Source organism: Oratosquilla oratoria, chromosome 28 (assembly GCF_046742065.1).
Source record: "Oratosquilla oratoria isolate Oo_2021 chromosome 28, ASM4674206v1, whole genome shotgun sequence".
Lineage (NCBI taxonomy): Eukaryota > Metazoa > Arthropoda > Malacostraca > Stomatopoda > Squillidae > Oratosquilla > Oratosquilla oratoria.
In genome coordinates this window covers 32,317,106-32,336,281 of record NC_134804.1, presented here as the reverse complement: position 1 = coordinate 32,336,281, position 19,176 = coordinate 32,317,106, and the positions used below count along the sequence as shown (strand labels likewise).

Here is a 19,176-nt window from a genome sequence, read left to right as displayed (position 1 = left end):
GGATCAACAACCAAAGACAAGAATAGCGAAGAATTATTTCTTAATACTTGTGGATGACACGAACAAGGCAAAGGAAACCATGATTGTGCCAAATGCTAAAATCTCAACTCAGGGAGTAACGACTAAGGAGATGGTAGTACCTGTACAACCTGATAAAAAGAACTTGAAAAATATATACGACGGCAAGACTGAGAAAGATAAATCAGGGGTCCAACTGCAAAAAAGTGACATGACCAGAATGCATGAAAGTGGCAGTTGCAGACGAGTCTAACAAAGTAAACTCCATATGAGGATGGGGCCTTTATTTGTTCAACATTTTGCTTGTTATAGATTTTTCAAGTACATAGTACTATGTACAATGTACCTGAAAAAAGTTGCAACAAGTGAAACATCATACTAATACAGGCTCCATCTTCAGATGGTGTTTTTCAATAGACTAGAGCAGCGTTTCTCAATTAAGGTTCCCCAGAACCCTAAGGTTCCGCAAAAGATCCCCATGGGTTCCGCGAGAACAAGCGAGATAAGCTAATGCACTTTTGAGTTTTTATTTATTTTCATATACGTAATATAATTAAATACGCACAACATATTCTTGGTTATTGTAATAATGTAATATAGACATCTTATCTAACCGACTAACCTATTATTACAATGAAAATAAAATGAGAAAGATATGGTATACGTGTTGTTTTTTTTGCATAGGGGTTCCTTGAGACATGCAATTTATTTTAAAGGTTACACAAGGGTAAAAAGGTTGAGAAACGCTGGACTAGAGTGATCGAGTATTAAAGGAATTATCTAAGAACAAAGAGGGTGAAAAAAGATACAAGGGGAGTACAAGGTTAAAATGAGAGATCATAGAACAAAAGCATTCTGTATATACACATACCAAAGGCTTTCCCCCTTACAAGGAAAGTATCCAAAGTCAAAAGACATAATTCCATTCCCACCCATTTCATCCCCATCCCTCTGATCTTGGCTCCTCCTATATGATAGATCATGCCCACATTCCACAGGCAAAAATATGAACTTCTATCCTTGGTGTCACAAAGGTGGTAAAGGAAAGATCTAAGGAGAGCAGCAGAAAGAGGGGTCTAAGGAGAGCAGCAAAAAGATGTGACAACAGAATTTTAGTGACCAGCATTCATTTTCTTAAGAGGAGATTTGTCTCCAATCATTGTGTGTGTGACTGGTCCACAGGGATTTCATTAATTTAAAGTGCCAGAAATACTGACTGTGTAAAACTTGTGCAGTCAGTACCCCATACAGGGAACAACAAAAAAAATTAAAAACAGGAAAATGTATAAAGTAATATAGACAGTAAGATATGTAGTTCGTAAAAAAAGTGGCATAGTTTACATGTGGAATGAGGTACACATTACAACTCGATAAAAAAAAAAACAAGAACTACAAATACCTAGCTGTTTGAGACCTATGATGTAGAAACAGGTTTGGTCAAGCCCTTTATTCAAGCAACTGTTTCAGCCCTGAATGAAAGTTCAAATCCTATTTTTAATGTCTAAGGAGTATGGGCCAGATGGGGTTTCCCTACTTGAAAGGTTGTGGGAATGAGGTGACTGTAACTTTATCAGCCACTTGTCTTCAGAGGATTTGATTACTCTGACCACCCTGACATCTTCACAAGTTTTTCCCCTCAAAACAGAAACATGCTGCACTGTCATTTCTGCTGACAGGAACACTGCAGCTGATATGGGCAATGCTTACAAAACCTAACAATGACCTTGGCATTCTGGGTTTGTACAGGATGTAACGAGAAAGCTTTGCAGTAATGGAAATTGCAACAACGCTTTGCAACCAAATCCATTCCAACTTTAGTTTCAATTCCAAATACTTTCACAAATAATGTGCAAATTACAAGACATTATTGTCCAAGGATTAAAGATGTTTTTTCTACAAGAAAGTACAAACAAGACTAGTATTACATGAACAGTGGATGCAAGTTTCTGTGTTAGTTACAATATTCATATTGCTGATCAATGAATTAGTCAACACTACCAATTCAAAAATTGTCAAAAATGATGATATGGAGTCTGAGGACAAGTGTTGGGATAATGAAAGATGATGAAATGAGCCAGAAAAACGGTGGTACCAGTTCCTTTGAAGCCATTTATTCCAGCATCAGGAAATACACTGATATGACACAGATATGGACGTCATTAATGAGCTTCCTGTATTGAGCTATATTTGACCTTATCACCATTTCCACCTGCACCCAGTCCACCAGATGTTCACTATGCACCTTAAACCTCACAACAAGGTGTTGCAAGGTATAAGAATGCAGTGCTGAATGGTAAACAAGAAACCTGAAAATCTGCCCATGAAGACTGTTGTGCTTTAGTCAATGTGGTACTGCTTCCAAGGTAGCAGATATTTTTTTAAGGGTCCTTATAGTGGATTTTCTTCCACAATTTTATAAAGCTATCTGAAATTTCCTTGGAACATGCCATAAGAAATTTTAAAAGATAAGATAAGCAAATTACTATGTATACATGAAAGACAGATATTACAAAAAAATATGTATGGTACTTGTATTATTATGTATGTTGAGACATTCTGAGAAGTTGAAGTGGGTGGGAAGAGGAATGACTAGAGTCTTAATCTGAGTTTTATTCTTGACTAGTTTTGCTACAAGCTTTTTCAAAAGAATCTTTTGAAAAAGCTTATTATGTATGTATTAATATATCAAACACATATACCACATACTAGGATACTGACTGTATGGTGACATTCAGTCAATGTTTGCAAGAATTTTTGTGGTGCTCCTCTGGACAACAGCCATTCTAGTGTCCTATAGGTACGACCAATTATGTAATCCTTTTAATTCCACATAAAAGAGAAATGCAGAAACTAAGATGTGACATATAGATTCTGTACACAGAGCTTGGCCAAAGCAAACCTTAAATTACAAGAAAATATTTGAAGGAACAAATTGAAAGCTCAAAGAGACAAGCAAGACAAAAGATACAACAAATCTTTTGAAATATTATGACTAGTGTGAAAAAAATTGAAAAAAAAAGTGAAAATCTACAAATAGGACTGGTTTAACAAAAGGTGTAAGATAGCAAAAAACGAACAAGTAAATCAATCAATCAATAAAATAACGGTCTCAAATTTATTGACCGGAAACCCACAGCCCCACAAAGGCTGGCAACAGCCCATGGGCTCCCATAGATCTTCCTGGGAAGAAACTTTGGACTGTTGTCAGTGATATATTATAATTATCAAGAGACAGTTTCTATCACCAGATTAAAGTAGTAAGAAGGGAGCAGTCACTCATTGCCAAATGGAAAAGTGAAAGAAATACAGTAAAAACTTATCAAGATCTTGGGCCAAGTCCAGAAACCAAGTTTCACTCCCTCAGGTTTACACTTCCAGATAGAGGAAGGGGGTTTAAGTGTTTTGAAAACGAGCAGCAGGTAGATGATTCTTTTCACTATCCATCTTGAAAGATGAAAGACGATCCCTTCCCCAACACTCTGATGCCTTAATGTTGTTGTTATCCATTCTATGTGGATATTTAGAAGTATACAAAGGAATGCCAGTGGACTTTGCTTCCAGAAATGGACAAATTCTGTCAGTGGAAACATCTGCTGAGTATATGCACAAAGTGTAATTCATAAGCATGAATTGCAAAGTCCTTTGCAGCCAGGGTTCAAGACCCTTTAGTAAACCTTAAAAACTCCAGGGTTACTGACCCTCTTTGCCGCAATTTAAGCCTCATTTTGGACCCAAAAAATTATGGACAAGTTTTACAGCATTAATATTTGCTGATTAAAAAATTATGTAAATGACTGTATTGTAATATCATCTATATTGATGGAACAAACTGGGAGGAATTTATGAATACTGCTGGAACAAAGATCAATCAATCAATCAATCTGTTGCCCAAAGTGTCTGTTGATGGAGAATTATGGCTCTCGGGTAGCCAACAGCCACTGAATTGGCCCAAAGTCACCAAAGGAAAAAAATATTGTGCTGTTAAATAGAGAATTTGGTTCTTCCATGTAATGGTTGCATCTGGGGCAGTTTATTCCTTTGGCAATATCTATTCTGTATAGGTATGAGTACTGTTTCTGGGCAGGATGGTGACACCAAACAATAGTTCCAAACCCACAAATCACTGCCAGCTTATCTGCTGGTCCACCAAAAATGCTTTACCAGTGACTCATTATTCTATTGACAACTTAAGAAAATAATAATAAAGCAAACTAAATTTACTTTTTTTTTCAAACTAGTGGTTATTGTGAATTTTTTTAATGAAATTTACAAGTATGATTATTAGTGTATACTACTATAGATGTAAGTTGTAGTTAATCTAACATATTTGAATAATCAATGTAAAGATGTGTATAGCACTAATGTAATGGAGAACATGGCAACCAATAACTTTTTTCATGAAAGTAGCAGTTGCCGACAAGACCAATGAGTTAAACACCATGTGAGGAAGGAGCCTTTATTTCTACGACGTTTTGCTTATTACAGCTTTTTCAAGTACTTGAAAAAGTTGTAACAAGCGAAACGTCGTACAAATAAAGGCTCCATCCCCACTTGTCAACCAATAACTTGGGTGCATGATTGTGTATAATGCAGTCTTCCATTATGTGTTGTATGGTATGGGGTGAAGTGTTACATCCTGGGCAGCTGTTCACAATGCGGTCATCCAGCCTCTTCTGGTAGCTTAGAACACAACATACACTCTATAAAGGATTTGTGGGAAAACCCAGTTTCGGCTGTGGCATTCCTTGGGGAGACAGGACTGCTCGGACACAGTCTAAGAAACGACAACAACAACAACAACAACCACCAATTACTTGGTATGAAGAGGTATGTTGTCAAGTCAACAAGACAAGTGTGTAGTTCTCACGGTGTTATGACCCCTTGTTCAAATTTCTATCTAAATAACAAAGGCTTCTCCCTTATGAGGGAAGTAGCCACCAAAGGCAAGACTGGGAGGAAGTTAGATGGTTGAAAAATTGATCATGCTTAAGATGTGTGTAGTTCTTATGCCTGTGATTGTATTTTTTGAGTATTTGGACTAAATAAATGTAAGTGTATCCAATATGTATGGTACTGGTCAGCAGAATTGTTTTCACTCCCTTGACTAGTCCATGAAGTTGAAAAGGATGGGAACCCCTGACCTACAAGAAAATAAATCCAATAAAATGACTTGGAAACAGGCTTCAGATGACCAAGGGAAAATCTAAATCAGCATACAACCTATTCATAAGAACCAAATTCAACTATATTTCCACAGTTTGGTTCCCAACAATCAATAAAATGTAAAGACAACTTACAAAATATACAAAATAAAGTGTTGAGAATAATAACAGGATGACCCCAAATCCCAACATAACACCTGCACTCAGAAACCCAAATCTTCCCCATACATCATAAAAAAAATTGACAGGAACATTCACAACTGAATCACTGAACAAGCTTTTTCAAAACACCACCAATTTCAATACTCAACACACCCTCCCTAACGTCAGCCCCACAGCAAAACCCCTTTCATGAGAAGCAAGATCCACAGCATCTTCACATTCAGGACACCATCCAGCATTAATACCATACCAGTAAAGAACGAGCCTGACCGTAGGATCAAACTGACCCCAATACAACCACCACACAAAAGACACTGAACACCTGATCCTACATTACCCCACACATCACTAGACTACAATAGAGTATTTCGGTTACTAAATGAGATGAACTACATCACCAGACATCTTGATTAGGGATAGGAGGGTTTCATGGAAGTGGGTAGAAACAACTTCGCCAACCGTGTAGTTAATGAATGAAATAAACTTCGTGCAGAGGCAGTGCAATGTAGTTCAGTTCGAAGCTTTAAGATTAGTTTAGATAAACATCTAAGCAAGATGCTGTAATGACTGCCATTTATTTTATATTATTTGTTTATTTGTTTGTTACTGTGTTTATTTGCTTGATTTTCATTTATTATTATTTATCTGTCAATTTATTATTTACTATTTACCTGTTTGTTTACTATCTAACTATATGCATTTATTTATTTATTTATCATTTTCATATATATATATATTTTTTGCGTTCGACCTAGTTATGGACCAAAAGGTCTCCTGTCGGCATGCTCTGTCTTTGTAATCCTTTGAGAACAAGTTGACAAAGACAGTCTAAAGATTGTGAAGAAATACATTTTTCTATACAAATGCATAAACTTTTGGAATAGCCTATGCAAAGCTAGAACCATACATGAACTTAAATATAGGTATGATTTGTGGAGAATAAGGTGATATCACCCAAAGTGGAATCATACATGAACTTTAAGCTACTTAAGACAACTGGAAAAAGACAGGCCCCCCATGAGCATTGCTATTTTCCTGTATACTACAGTTAGGTACAGTACCTATTCATAAAGGAGGAAGTAAAGAGATGTCACTTAACCCATTCAACTCCGATGACAAGATGTCTTGTCATTTGGTCAAATAAAACAAAAAATCATAAAACACCAAAATGTTTGATCAAACACCAGAAAAATATGACGTCAGTCCTCGCTTCGCTCGCAGTGAAGCGAGGACTGACGTCATATTTTTCTGGTGTTTGATCAAACATTTTGGTGTTTTATGATTTTTTGTTTTATTTGACCAAATGACAAGACATCTTGTCATCGGAGTTGAATGGGTTAACTACTACTAAGTGTTACTGACCAAGATGATATCTAAATTACGTGAAAGAACTGTTAAAGATGGAATGTCAAATATCTTGAAAAGAAGAACTTTTAGGCTGATCATTTGTTTTCCGACCTGGAGAATAATGTACATTAAACCTTCTAATTTTTCTAAAGGCATTTGACAACATACCTCACAACTGACTTGTAGAAACTAGAAAGTATTGGAAAACTGATACAAGTTCCTTGAAAGTATAAAAATTTTGACAGACTGGTATACATGATCAGCAGTGTAGGATACAATGTCAACCTGAAAGATGGTGAATACCAAGTCCCACAAGTCAGCTCTAGTACCTGTAATGTTCTTGATATATGTAAATGACAAGATAAATTGGATGACAAACTACACTAACACATTTACAGATGATGCAAAGATTATGAGAAGAATACAAGACGAGACTACAAACTGTTACAAGATCTAGACTAAATATGCATGCTGCCAATCACAAAATTACGTATTGGAAATTGATTTAAAATTCACTGGTCATCAATGCATTACTAAGTGGGAAACAAATAAACTAAAAAAGCAAAAAAACATACAAATATTGGACTCCAGCTATGTCATCACCTGACAAACATTACCAAAATCAAGAATGAAACAGACTACATGGTCAAGAAATGCATGGTACTCTTTGGGAATCTGTCAGAAATGTAGTTGATAAGACTTGATGTGTCATACTTGTTGGCTGGCAAAAAGACTACATTATTTCATGGGAGGTATGCCAGGAACATGAGATGCAAAAGGCCCTTCACAAATGCAACTGATCTGATTGACATGTTACAGTTAGGTCCGTGTAAGAGGAATGGTTCATGCCCAATAAAAACAAAGCCCAAATCAAGAGTAATAAGCAAGTCTTGGAAGTTAACAGGGAAAGGAAAGTTCAAAAACATTCATGTTAGGAAAGATGCAAATGAGGATGAACATTGAAAGATATGGGAACTTGTAAAGGAAAACAATAATGGAACAGACTGAAGACAAACAGCATTCTTCTGGGGGGTTCTCAAACAGAGCATGAAATGGTTCCAAAAAAGACAGGATGGCAATACAGGAAAAACTACAAGAAAAATAAAAGTAGCCTATGCCAATGCAGAACAATGGGTTAAATATCTTGAAGAGATGAACATTCTGACAGTCAGTTTGGTTTTAGATCTTGAAAACCACATGTCAAACCTATTAAGTTTTTACTCGGGTGACTGATGTGCTGCAAGAGGGAGGGCTTAGTGGACCTTGTGTAGTTTGATCAAATGAAGATTTTCATTTATTTACTTCCATTTTGTATGGATGCTGGAGATTATTGGGAGACAAAGATGTACATAAGACAAAGATGTAATATACTAAAATGGATGAAATTTTTTTGAAGGTAAGGTACATGGGGAAGTGCATCAGGATGAAGAGGAGTGATCAGCAGAGTTCCACAAGGATTGGTGCTCACTCATTATGCTTCTTATCTATGTTAATGACATAATGGAAGAAACAAGTTCTACTAATATGTTTGCTGATGATAAGAGTGAAAAATGAGGACTGTTAGCTCTTACAAAAAGATCTAGACACTATATTTCCATGGAGCCAAGAATGTAAAATAAATTAAAATGTCAAAAAATGCCGAGTAATGGAACTGGGCAGTAGCTCAAAAAGATCATGACTGAACTATTCCTTGGGAAGCAAATCTATTACAAAAGCAAAAGAAGAGAAAGATCTGGAAGTATTGATAAAAAACGATCTGTCACCTGACAGACATATAATTAAGGATTGGTGCTAACACTCATTATGTTTCTTATCTATGTTAATGACATGGAAGATACAAGTTATACTAACATGTTTGCTGATGATGCAAAGATCATTTAAAGAGTGAAAAATGAGGACTGTTAGCCAAGAATGTCAAATAAATTAAAAATAAATTTAAAAAAAAAAAAAAAAAAAAAAAAGCCAAGTAATGGAACTGGGCAGTAGCCCAAAAACAACATGATTGAATTATTCCTTGGGAAGCAAATTTATTACAAAAGCAAAAGAAGAGAAAGATCTGGAAATACTGATAAAAGACTTCTGTCACCTGACAGACATATCATTAAGGATTGGTGCTAACACATTATGCTTATCTATGTTAATGACATGATGGAAGATGCAAGATATATTAACATGTTTGCTGATGATGCAAAGATCATGAGAAGAGTGAAAAATGAGGACTGTTAACTCTTACAAAAAGATCTAGACACTATTTCCATGGAGCCAAGAATGTAAAATAAATTAAAATGTCAAAAAATGTCAAGTAATGAAACTGAGCTGTAGCCCAAAAAGAACACAATTGAATTCTTCCTTGGGAAGCAAATCTATTGCAAAAGCAAAATAAGAGAAAGGTCTGGAAATATTGATAAAAGATAATCTGTCACCTGATAGACATATCATTAAGATTGTGGGAAAGACAAGCGGATTGTTGCAGAACACTAAGATGGCATTTCAATTTGTGCATGAAGAGATTATGAAAAAAATCACAGAATTCCTAATCCATCCAAGACTGAAATGTGTAATGGTGGTACGATTCTCAGAGTGAAAGATATATATATAAGATTGAGACAATACAATGGGCAACAACCAAGCCAGTTCCCAGCCTAGCACATTAACCATATGAGGACAGAGGTAAAAACATTGAATCTCATAACATTGAAAGGTTGAAGAGAAAGAGGTGACTTGTTTACTGCGTTCAGGTCGCTATAGGCCATGAGAACAAATTGAGAATGTCTAAAATATGAAAAATTGTTTTCCACACTGCTGCATAAATACTTGGAATGGGTTAGAAGGCAATATAACCCAAGCTAGAACATTGCAGTATACCAATCTGAGTATAACAATTGGAGAATAAGGAGATAGACCAAGTTCAAACCATACACAAATTTGAAGCTAGGTATATTAATTGGAGAGTAAAAGAGAGGACCCATGAGCATTACTCTTTTCATGTATACTACAATTAGGTTACAGGCTGATAAACATACACAAAAAAGACAGCAAAGAAACTGGTTCCCAGCCTGGCAGACAAGCCATATAGGGAAAGACTAAAAGCAGTGGATATGCCTACAATGAAAATCAAAGAGAAAGAGGTGAACTGGTTACAGTATTCAGGTCACTAAAGGGGATATACTACAGTGACAGAAGAGATCTCTTGATTAGATGAGAGGGCTTTAAAAGGTCACAAGAACAAACTGAGAAAGATTAAATATCTAAAAGATGTGAAGAAATAGTTCTTAATACAGATGCACAAGTACAGCTTAGGTGATATAACCCAAGCTTAGAACAATACACATAAAAATCTAGGTATGATAATTGGAAAATATCGATACTGACAATGTTGGAACCATACACAAATTTGGTGGTAGGTATGAAAAATTTGAAAATAAGACAGGCTAGTACTACTCCCTTCCTGTCTACTACAATTTGGTAAGAACACACTACTACAGATCTATGTCCTTGCATAGTAGCAAAATCTTGTGAAAGAATTCTTAGAGATATGGGTTAAATATCTTGAGGATATGTAACAGATAATCAACTTGATTTCAGCATTGGAAGATAATGTATATCAAATCCACTAAGCTGTTACTCAAGAGTAGCTGATGTGTTGCAAGTAAGAGAGGCTTGTGTGGACTTGTGTAATTTGATGTGGCAATTTAACAAGATACTTCACTTTAAACTTTCATGGAAATGATAACATATTTGAGAATGGTGAGCTCTTTGATTAAATACTGGATTTCCTGAAAGACTGGTACTTGTGAAATATAATTAAAGATAAAATGTCAGAATGGAGAGGTGCCACTGGCAGTCCCAAAGACCATTCTAGAAACTGCACTATTTTTTATCTATATAAACCTACAACGAATTTACAGATGATGCAATCACAAGAAAAATAAAGGATGGAGACTACAAACTGTTACAAAATCTAGGTATCATACGAGTCTGGAGCCAAATGCAGATAATGAACTTCAAAGCCAAAAATGCAAAGTATTGGAAATGAGTATAAAAGATCAAAAAGACATTCTGTGAATTTTTTGTTACATTTTTGAGGTGTACAACTAAGTGATGTCAATAAAAAATCAAATACTAATTCTGTAAATTAAAATACATCAATATGTTTTTCTTGGTAGAAATTATGGGGGAAAAAATGCTAAAAGCAAACCAATTATATCATTCCCCATGCCTCCTGTCATCTGTCTGTTCCTGTCAATGCAGTCTGATGTCAGTTTGACGATGGCTACCTTGTGTATCTATCGGGTGTTCTACTCCAAGTGAGGTTAGGTTAAGTTCCACAAAGCATGGTTTTTCCTAGTATTTTTGTGTGTTTTATGTGCTTCCCCACTCAAAACCCTCCCTTTCCATTGCCTCCCCATTATTGTAGGGGTGATGAGGTAAGGGCTAGTGGAATCTATACCTCATGTAACCCCATGTTTGTCCTTTGTGGTGGAATCTATATGTAATTCTAAGTTTGTCATTTGCCACTTATTTCAGGTGTGCTGATCATTGTACCCAGACAGAAATAATATAACTGTTCCAAAGACTTTCAAGAGTTATTTATGATCAGCACACCTGAACTCACAAGTCAAGATGATAAAGCTGATGGCGACCCATTTTGACTTTGAAAACATGCGACTGTAACGAAACTCTGGTAACTTTTTAGGCGAGACAAACAGTCAGCCATGCTACACCTGCTATCTTGAAACTGACACATTCCAATGCGCCATACTCCAATAGTGGAACACACCAGACAAGGAAACAAGTCTCCCCAGCACAGTGAGTTTTTAGTCGCCCAATACGTGAATTCATCCTATCCTCCCCAGTTGCTACAAGCCCCACCCTACCTGAAAAGATATGCTACTAGCTAGAGAGGAAGCCCTATTGAACTGACACATGAGGATCACTGAATAACTCGGCAAACACACCAAACGCCTACCCTCCCTATTAGTCATTGGCAACTCTGTCCGCATAAGTGGTTTCTGCCAAATTTGAGGGTCAGATTTGAACAATACACAAAAAACTCTTGGAATAGCAACACATTATGGAAAAAATATACCTTAATTGTGAACTTCTAAAAATTTACCATTTTTCAATAGAGAAGGAATCAAAAGCAAAACAAAAAAATTATCTGGGTGTGCTCATCACAGACACCTTATAACCTAACAAATATCCTTTCTGTATTTTACAAACATGCACACCTGACCCACAACATTTGCAGGGGTTGGGGGAGCACAGAATAATTTCCAATCCCCTAGACCTAAGCCATACATAGAACAACCAGTGGAAGACACCTAAGTTAACTGCAATACCTCTAGACAACCAGAATAGATAAACCCTATTCAATACAAAATAACCTATGAATAAAATACACAAATATGTGGAACCCACAAATGTGGGAGTTCAAGTACACATACATTAAGGTTAATACATACAAGACTAGCTATACACTTATTCCCTAACATAAAACATGGGCCCATAACCCTGCCAATCAATACTCTTAGTCCAAATCTATATAAATTCTGGACTCAAGTCTGAGGGCCTGGATTGGCAAGCTAACAGACTCTTCCATGCGTTATTGCCACTTGACTTTTGACTTTAGCCCAGCTGCAATATCTGGAGTGTCTGCTGTATTGTATGTGATCTATTTATAGAATTTACTGTGCAGGCACAAGACCAACAACAGGTACTTGCAAGTAGAATTCCTAAAAGAAAGACATCAGAAAAAAAACTCCAAGAATCAAGACGAGAGTATTGCCATCCTCACCGATTTTAAGTAGCCATCAACAAAATCCATAGAAAAAAAGTTCATAGGCACACCATAATAAACCAGAAAGCATGGTCTTCTTCAAAATTAAAACTGCATCTATATCTATTAAGCATCCAACACCCATGTGTTGTTCCTTTTATCTTAACTCCTTGTGAACGAGATGCCAACTTCACCCCCTGCTCATTGTTTGGGTCAGAACAATGTAGTGATGCAGCATTTATAGTTGACCCAAAAACAGTCTCAACATGGATTTTGGAATTATCAAGATGTGTGGAAATAAGCCAATCAATGTTTTTAGCAATAACTAGGCCACACACTGGCACTCTCTTCCATTTTGTTGAATGTATAGATTTCTGTGCTTCTGAGGCAATTTATCAACAACAAATACATGAAAAATTGTCATAATGTCACAAAACTGAGGAAAGGATAGTTGCACAATTCCAGTTCTTTTCTCTTCAGAGGCCTTCTATTCACAAAAATAATGACTACATATCTATCTATATACCAAGGGGATCTTCCCCTTATAATTCTTCTTCACGGCTTAAGTAAGGCTTGTAAGGTGGTTCCACTTTCAATATTGCGAGACTTTTTTCAAAAGATTTGTATGATCACAATTTTACTATCAAGTGTAGTTAAGACACTACAAAGATAAATGTATTCGAGCTCAGAACCATTCTAGAATCATTACATATAATTGTTATTTGCCACAAGAAATTTTGTAAAACAAGTTTATTTTTCCCACCAGTACTTACCAGGTTGGTTAGGCTATTAGGTTGGGGCAAGTCTGGTTATGTTTGATTGTTAGGTTATCTTACTTTCTAAGTTAGGTTATGGTATATATTTGCAAATATTGTCTCCAATATCCAAAAAAGTGTATTTCATTGTAATATCAATTACAAATGAAAAAGCACCATAACATTACTATACATATTTACACATTAGTCGAGTTTTTTTTTCATTATGAATTGTGTGTATGTGTGTATATTATATATATATAATATATATATATATAATATATATATATATATTATATATATATATATATATACATATATATATATATACACATACACACACACCAGGAGCATGGCTCCCATTCCCGTTAGATACAACTAGGTAAATACTAGGTAGGTAAATACACACACTCTTGAACATTACAAAATATAAAATAAAATAAGCAAATACTGGTAATTATGTTTCATGCATTTTTCTTTATCATCATCAAACACTTCTTTCCCCATGAAACCATGTTTTCCCGATATTCCCTCACATTGTAAAGTTAAGGTGGACTCTCTTCCATAATCTATCAATGCCCAAATGTGCTGTATTGTTTACACTGCATTGATAATGCTCATCTTAATTAGCTAAATCCTTTCCCTGCTGCCCAAATTCCCAGCAAGTCCCAAATTTATTTCCACAGTGAGCTGCGAGAAGACAAGAATCATTCACCATGTTCTTGGATCACATGCTGAAATAACCACTTCAGTACAAGTCAAATTCTCATGCGCAGCATCAGCTGCCATATGAACAATGTATCACGTTACTCGCATTATAAATTATAAAGTCACTGCTGTATTACTCGTTTATTTTTCTCTAAGTAATGATAAACACAGAAAATGTCATCAAACCAGTTCACAGAATCCAGGGGTAACTCATGTACAACTACAAATATATATATATATATATATATATATATATAATCAAGATACCGACACTGGTACCCCCATGTACCCACTCATGCCTCATGATGCCTATGCAGGTGTCATCATACCTAAGTGGTTAAGATCATCAGCTCTCACCCTGACCAATGAGTGCTCAGAGCTCGTATTATCTGATCTCTGGGTAACTTTGTGACCTTACATCAATTCACTTCAAGAGGAACTTAATGGCTTGCAGTGTTGTGTAAGTTGAACACCCTACGCAGGCATGGTAACTTAATTCTGATCCTACCCTTAACCCTAATTCTAACCTCCATTCCTGGTCAATATCCAATCCCTAACCTTTAATTTCCCTGCTCAACACCCACACATTCTACTGCCCATGAGCAGCCTTCTGTATTACTTGTATATTTGGTTGTCTATATCCCCATAGGTATTATTGTTATTTTGGATAAAGATATCAGTGACCATGCAAATACTATTGAACATAAAACATTGTATTAATATCACTGTATTTTGGTATTCAGAGTTGCAAGGATGTTTATAAATCCTTTTAAAGTTGATGATAGATATATTTTGTTGCATTTTGAACACACAGTAGGTTCCCAAAAAATAAAGAAAACCAGGAAAGAAACTGTGGCACTGCTACATCAAATTTGGTTTCTAGGCAATGGAAACCAATGTAAAAATTATCATAAAACACGTGCCAGTAACAGTCTTTTGGTATGTGTATATATTTACACCGTTGCATTACAATGACTGAGATCAGAGCAACTTCTAAGTAGTACTCTCGATTTGGGTTCTTTTCTGGTACCAAACATTTTCTTTTCTTTCTATTTTATACTTGAAATGTCTATTTTTTCTATTGAAATGTTATGTTTGGTTTAGTTAAACTAGGTTAGCTTATACTAGGGAGCTATTGGACGTCATGAATTTCATATTAAACATCCCGGTTGGTGTGATTCTAGAATTCTACCCCCACTTGCTCCTATCATCCCTCCTGTGCTAACCAAGGCAAAATTAATTACCAACAGTCCCTTGTATATTCATGCCAAGGTAATTTGATCACTCGAATAAAAGAGATTACTGATTATTTATTTTTTGTGTTTAGCATCAGGAAGGGAAGAGGTTTCCAGACAGGACCTTGACTGGGATTGGTAAGTTGTATCACAAGATCTGCAGTAAAACCCCATAAAAAGTCAACAATGTTTGACAGCACTAAGTATCACAATAACGTCTAAATGGAACATTTCTATCAGGCTTGAGGACACGATTTGGTAAATTTTTAGAAGTGCACACCTACGTGACAATTTTGTAAATTAAAATACATGAACATAATATGCAATTTTCTTGGCAGAAATCAATAACAAAAAAGTTGCTAAAATTGATTTACTATCAAATGAAGTCACGGCAGTTGAATGATATGCCATGTTTGTTTTGATAGATGCAGAGGTCAAAGAAATAAAAGTTAAATAAATTCATCAATTCTAACCTATGTAACCTATATGTAGTAATTTGGTACAGTGAGTCCTCCTTATACAGTAATTCTTTATTCGGTAAATTCACAGTTACGGTATTTGGTAATTACTACCCTCAATTCTATTTATGGTAAGAAAAACTCAGATACGGTATCCGCTAGATATTTTGAAGAGGAAAGAGCAGGGAGAAGGTACATCTGCCATATCCTATTATTACATGTTATTATGGATTCAGTATACGGTAATTTCAATTTGCGGTAAGGTTTTCAGGAACGCATATGTACCGTATAACGAGGACTTACTACACCCCAAATTCTAAAGGTCATCTGGGTTGTCGTCACAGATGCAGGCGGCCTGATTATTATTGTACCTTGGGCAATTAACAGACAACAGCAGAACCCCTTGTTCTTTCATAAAGTCCAAGGAAGCCCTACAGTCTTTGTAACAGCGCTTATTAATGTCACCTGGAGTTGAAGAACACATGGTCCACAACGTGAAAGCCATTGTCTAACTGACAGTGACTGGAGTGGACAGACAACAACATGGCATCTCAACTGTATTCTAGTGGCTTCATTCGTTAGTAATTTGCTTGTAGCAAGTTTTTTATTTATTTCTGCCAAGAAAATTGTATACTATGTTCATACATAACAATTTATAAAATCAATATTTCATTTTCTAGTGGTACATCATGTAAGTGTGCACAACTAAAAAAAATACCCCGGATTTTATTTGTAAAACATGCACATTGAACTCGACAATATGCTACATCATATAGATTCTAGAATTTTAGCCCCCACTTGCTTCCATCATCCCTCCTGTGCTAACCATGGCACAATAAATTACCAACAGTCCCTTTTATACTAACACCAAGGTAATTTGATCACTTGAATAGAAGAGAGCATGATAATTTATTCTTTGTGTTTAACATCAGCAAGGCCAAGGGTAGAGGTTTCCAGACAGGACTTTGGCTGGGATTGCTAAGTTGTATCACAAGATCTGCAGTAAAACCCCATAAAAAGTCAACAATGTTTGACAGCACTTAGTACCACAATAACATCAAAGATGGAACATTTCAATCAGGCTTCAGAACAGGATTTTATGGAACCTGTACAACATCATAAACATGCACATTCAAACTCAACAATATGCTACATTTAACATTATATACTTTACTGACACAAAACTAGCTACTGACTGGCTGCATATTTTTCCACAACTAAAAAAAATATATTTTGTAGCCTTTAATATGAGAGTACTTCATGCCACATATGCAGAATTACTACCACATAAATGGCACAAAATATGATACATGATAAGTGATAGTTTGAATAGGTAGAAATAAATGAGCAAGGACCAATGGAGAATGAAGATTATCCTAGATTACGAGTGGAAAATATACGACGTACGTGCGAAGTAAGAATTACCGAAGTAAGAAGGAAGCATATATGTTCAGGTCCGACCTCTACAAGATTACACTCCTATTTTGCTTTCCCGTCTAACTGTGTGAAATCACTTCACCTAAATCGTAAAATGGAGCGAAAAGAACGTGCCGCCGAGAAAATACGAGTTATATATGCGAAATACAGCTTAAAAGGGGAAAATGTTTTGAGTCCAATACCATACTCTGGCCTTGTAAACAAAGCGCGAATTGTAGGTTATTCTACCACAGAACGTCGTTGTTCCTTCCTTACGACAATCATGAACACCCTCCAAACGTTCCCAGAAGACATAATGGACACTGGAGCTGTTAACACTTACTGTAATATTAGCATGGATGTCATATTTCTTCCCTGTTTTGGAAATGAAACGACAGGTAAGCTCATCGACACTAGCAGCGACCACCTGGAAGATTTCGTTAGTTTTGGGAAACGCACTCTCTAATACTCTTATTTCCTGCTTTAGAGTATTCAAACACGCCATAACGATTTCACGGATTAGCTAATTGACTCATGGACCAAGAATGTTTTCAATATGACGCGACAAATAGCTAAGAATGACAGCTGATTTCAGTGTCTCTTTCTCTCTCCAAAGAGGAAAATGGCGACTGAGTGTTATGTGGCCATTGTAGTGAATAATACTGCTTGGTATCGTTCAATAATTCCTTTTACACTGTGTGTTAACTTTTCATTTTATACAGATAAATAGCTAAAATTCGAAATATGCATATGAGATGAATATCTATGAATATAAAAGAGTTATAGCATGTCGTTCAGGTACGAAGAACTGAAAAGTATACCTTGAAAATCAATTATTTGTCAGGTTTTATTTTGAACGAAATAATTTACTACATGATGAAACAAAAAGAAACTTCTTCACAACTTGGCTCTCCCCTACATCATTGTTTATCAATAGATGGCAGCAGTGTTCATTGGATTAGGAATTCGGCGGTTTATTTGAAATGTTCATAAACCAGCTACTGACTCACCTGAAAAGTTTATATTTTACAAACGCACAGACATGTATACACAAAGACATCAACCCCTCATCTAAGGGGGTGGCCAAATCAGAGCAAAGAACCTCATTAAAACAACAGTACATGCACCATCCCACTCATCTCAGCACTTCGGGGGTGGATTATCGCCTGCCTCTGCTAAATTTCATGGACTAAATGCAATGCAGCGTGGGATATATAATCCATTATAGGCCCTAACAGTGGAGCCTGGCTCACTCTTACATCTTCACCGTAAGACAACCTTCTCTATTATCCAGTCACAGGCGTGAGATAAGGGGAACATCCGATTGGGTCGAGTCATGCTTTCACAATCACTGTCGTTTAATTTGGACACAAGAATTTCCTACTCCCAATATTTATCCAAGCGTTTCTCAAAGGTATGACCCACGTATCTGGGACATTATCAACCTGTTAGCAAGTTATTTCACGAGAATCTCATGTGTAATAAATAGATTCAATATAAAAATTTCTTATACACCTTTCAGTTGTCTTTACTTTGTTATTCTTCAAATCCTTTGCCTCTTCGTCATATTCATAGAGCAATATTTCCAGAGGACAAAGGTCCCCGGGCAGGATTTGACGTTTGCCTGTGAGACAAGACAACCTGACCCCAGGTTCAGGTCATTTCCTGGCCTGACTTGACGGATGCCCCCGATTCTCCTCGTTGTCACTTTTCTTTGTAAAAAGTTACTTTATCTCCAATAATGGTGTCCGGTAATAAAGTAGTAATAAAAACAACTTCGGTTCAGAAAAAAACGTCACATTTTATTCAATTACCATAAACATTTTAATTAATAAATCAAGAAATATTTTAACTCGCTTATTAACTATACACGACATATAAATTGAAAACACCATCTACTTCATATCCTGGCATTACATTCATGCCCATTGTTTTATTGATGGCTAAGACGATTATTCCAGCCGACGCGACGCCACAATGGAACTGTGCCATAGCCTTGCAGTCTTCCTGACTAGCAACAATACAGAAGTTATCTTATTTGGTTATCTTAACCGGTGGGCTTCCCAGGGCCGTACCTGTTCATGAGGGGTCCACGGAAGCCAACACTGCTGATGTGCCAGCTACAAGGAATGAAAT

At 36.1% G+C, this 19,176-nt stretch overlaps 1 protein-coding gene across 3 annotated transcripts in view; it reads right to left on the bottom strand.

Moving 5' to 3' along the window:
* LOC143040291 (ubiquitin-conjugating enzyme E2 Q2) overlaps positions 1 to 17,687 on the bottom strand; it is a 44,890-nt gene extending 27,203 nt beyond the window's left edge. For 2 of the 3 annotated variants that reach the window (XM_076211145.1, XM_076211146.1), the window contains exon 1: positions 17,384 to 17,687. In XM_076211145.1, the coding sequence (XP_076067260.1) occupies positions 17,384 to 17,545 (162 nt within the window). In that variant the 5' untranslated portion in view covers positions 17,546 to 17,687. The remainder of the gene's footprint in view (positions 1 to 17,383) is intronic. The other variant, XM_076211143.1, reaches the window with a different exon arrangement.
* Positions 17,688 to 19,176: the final 1,489 nt, after the last annotated feature.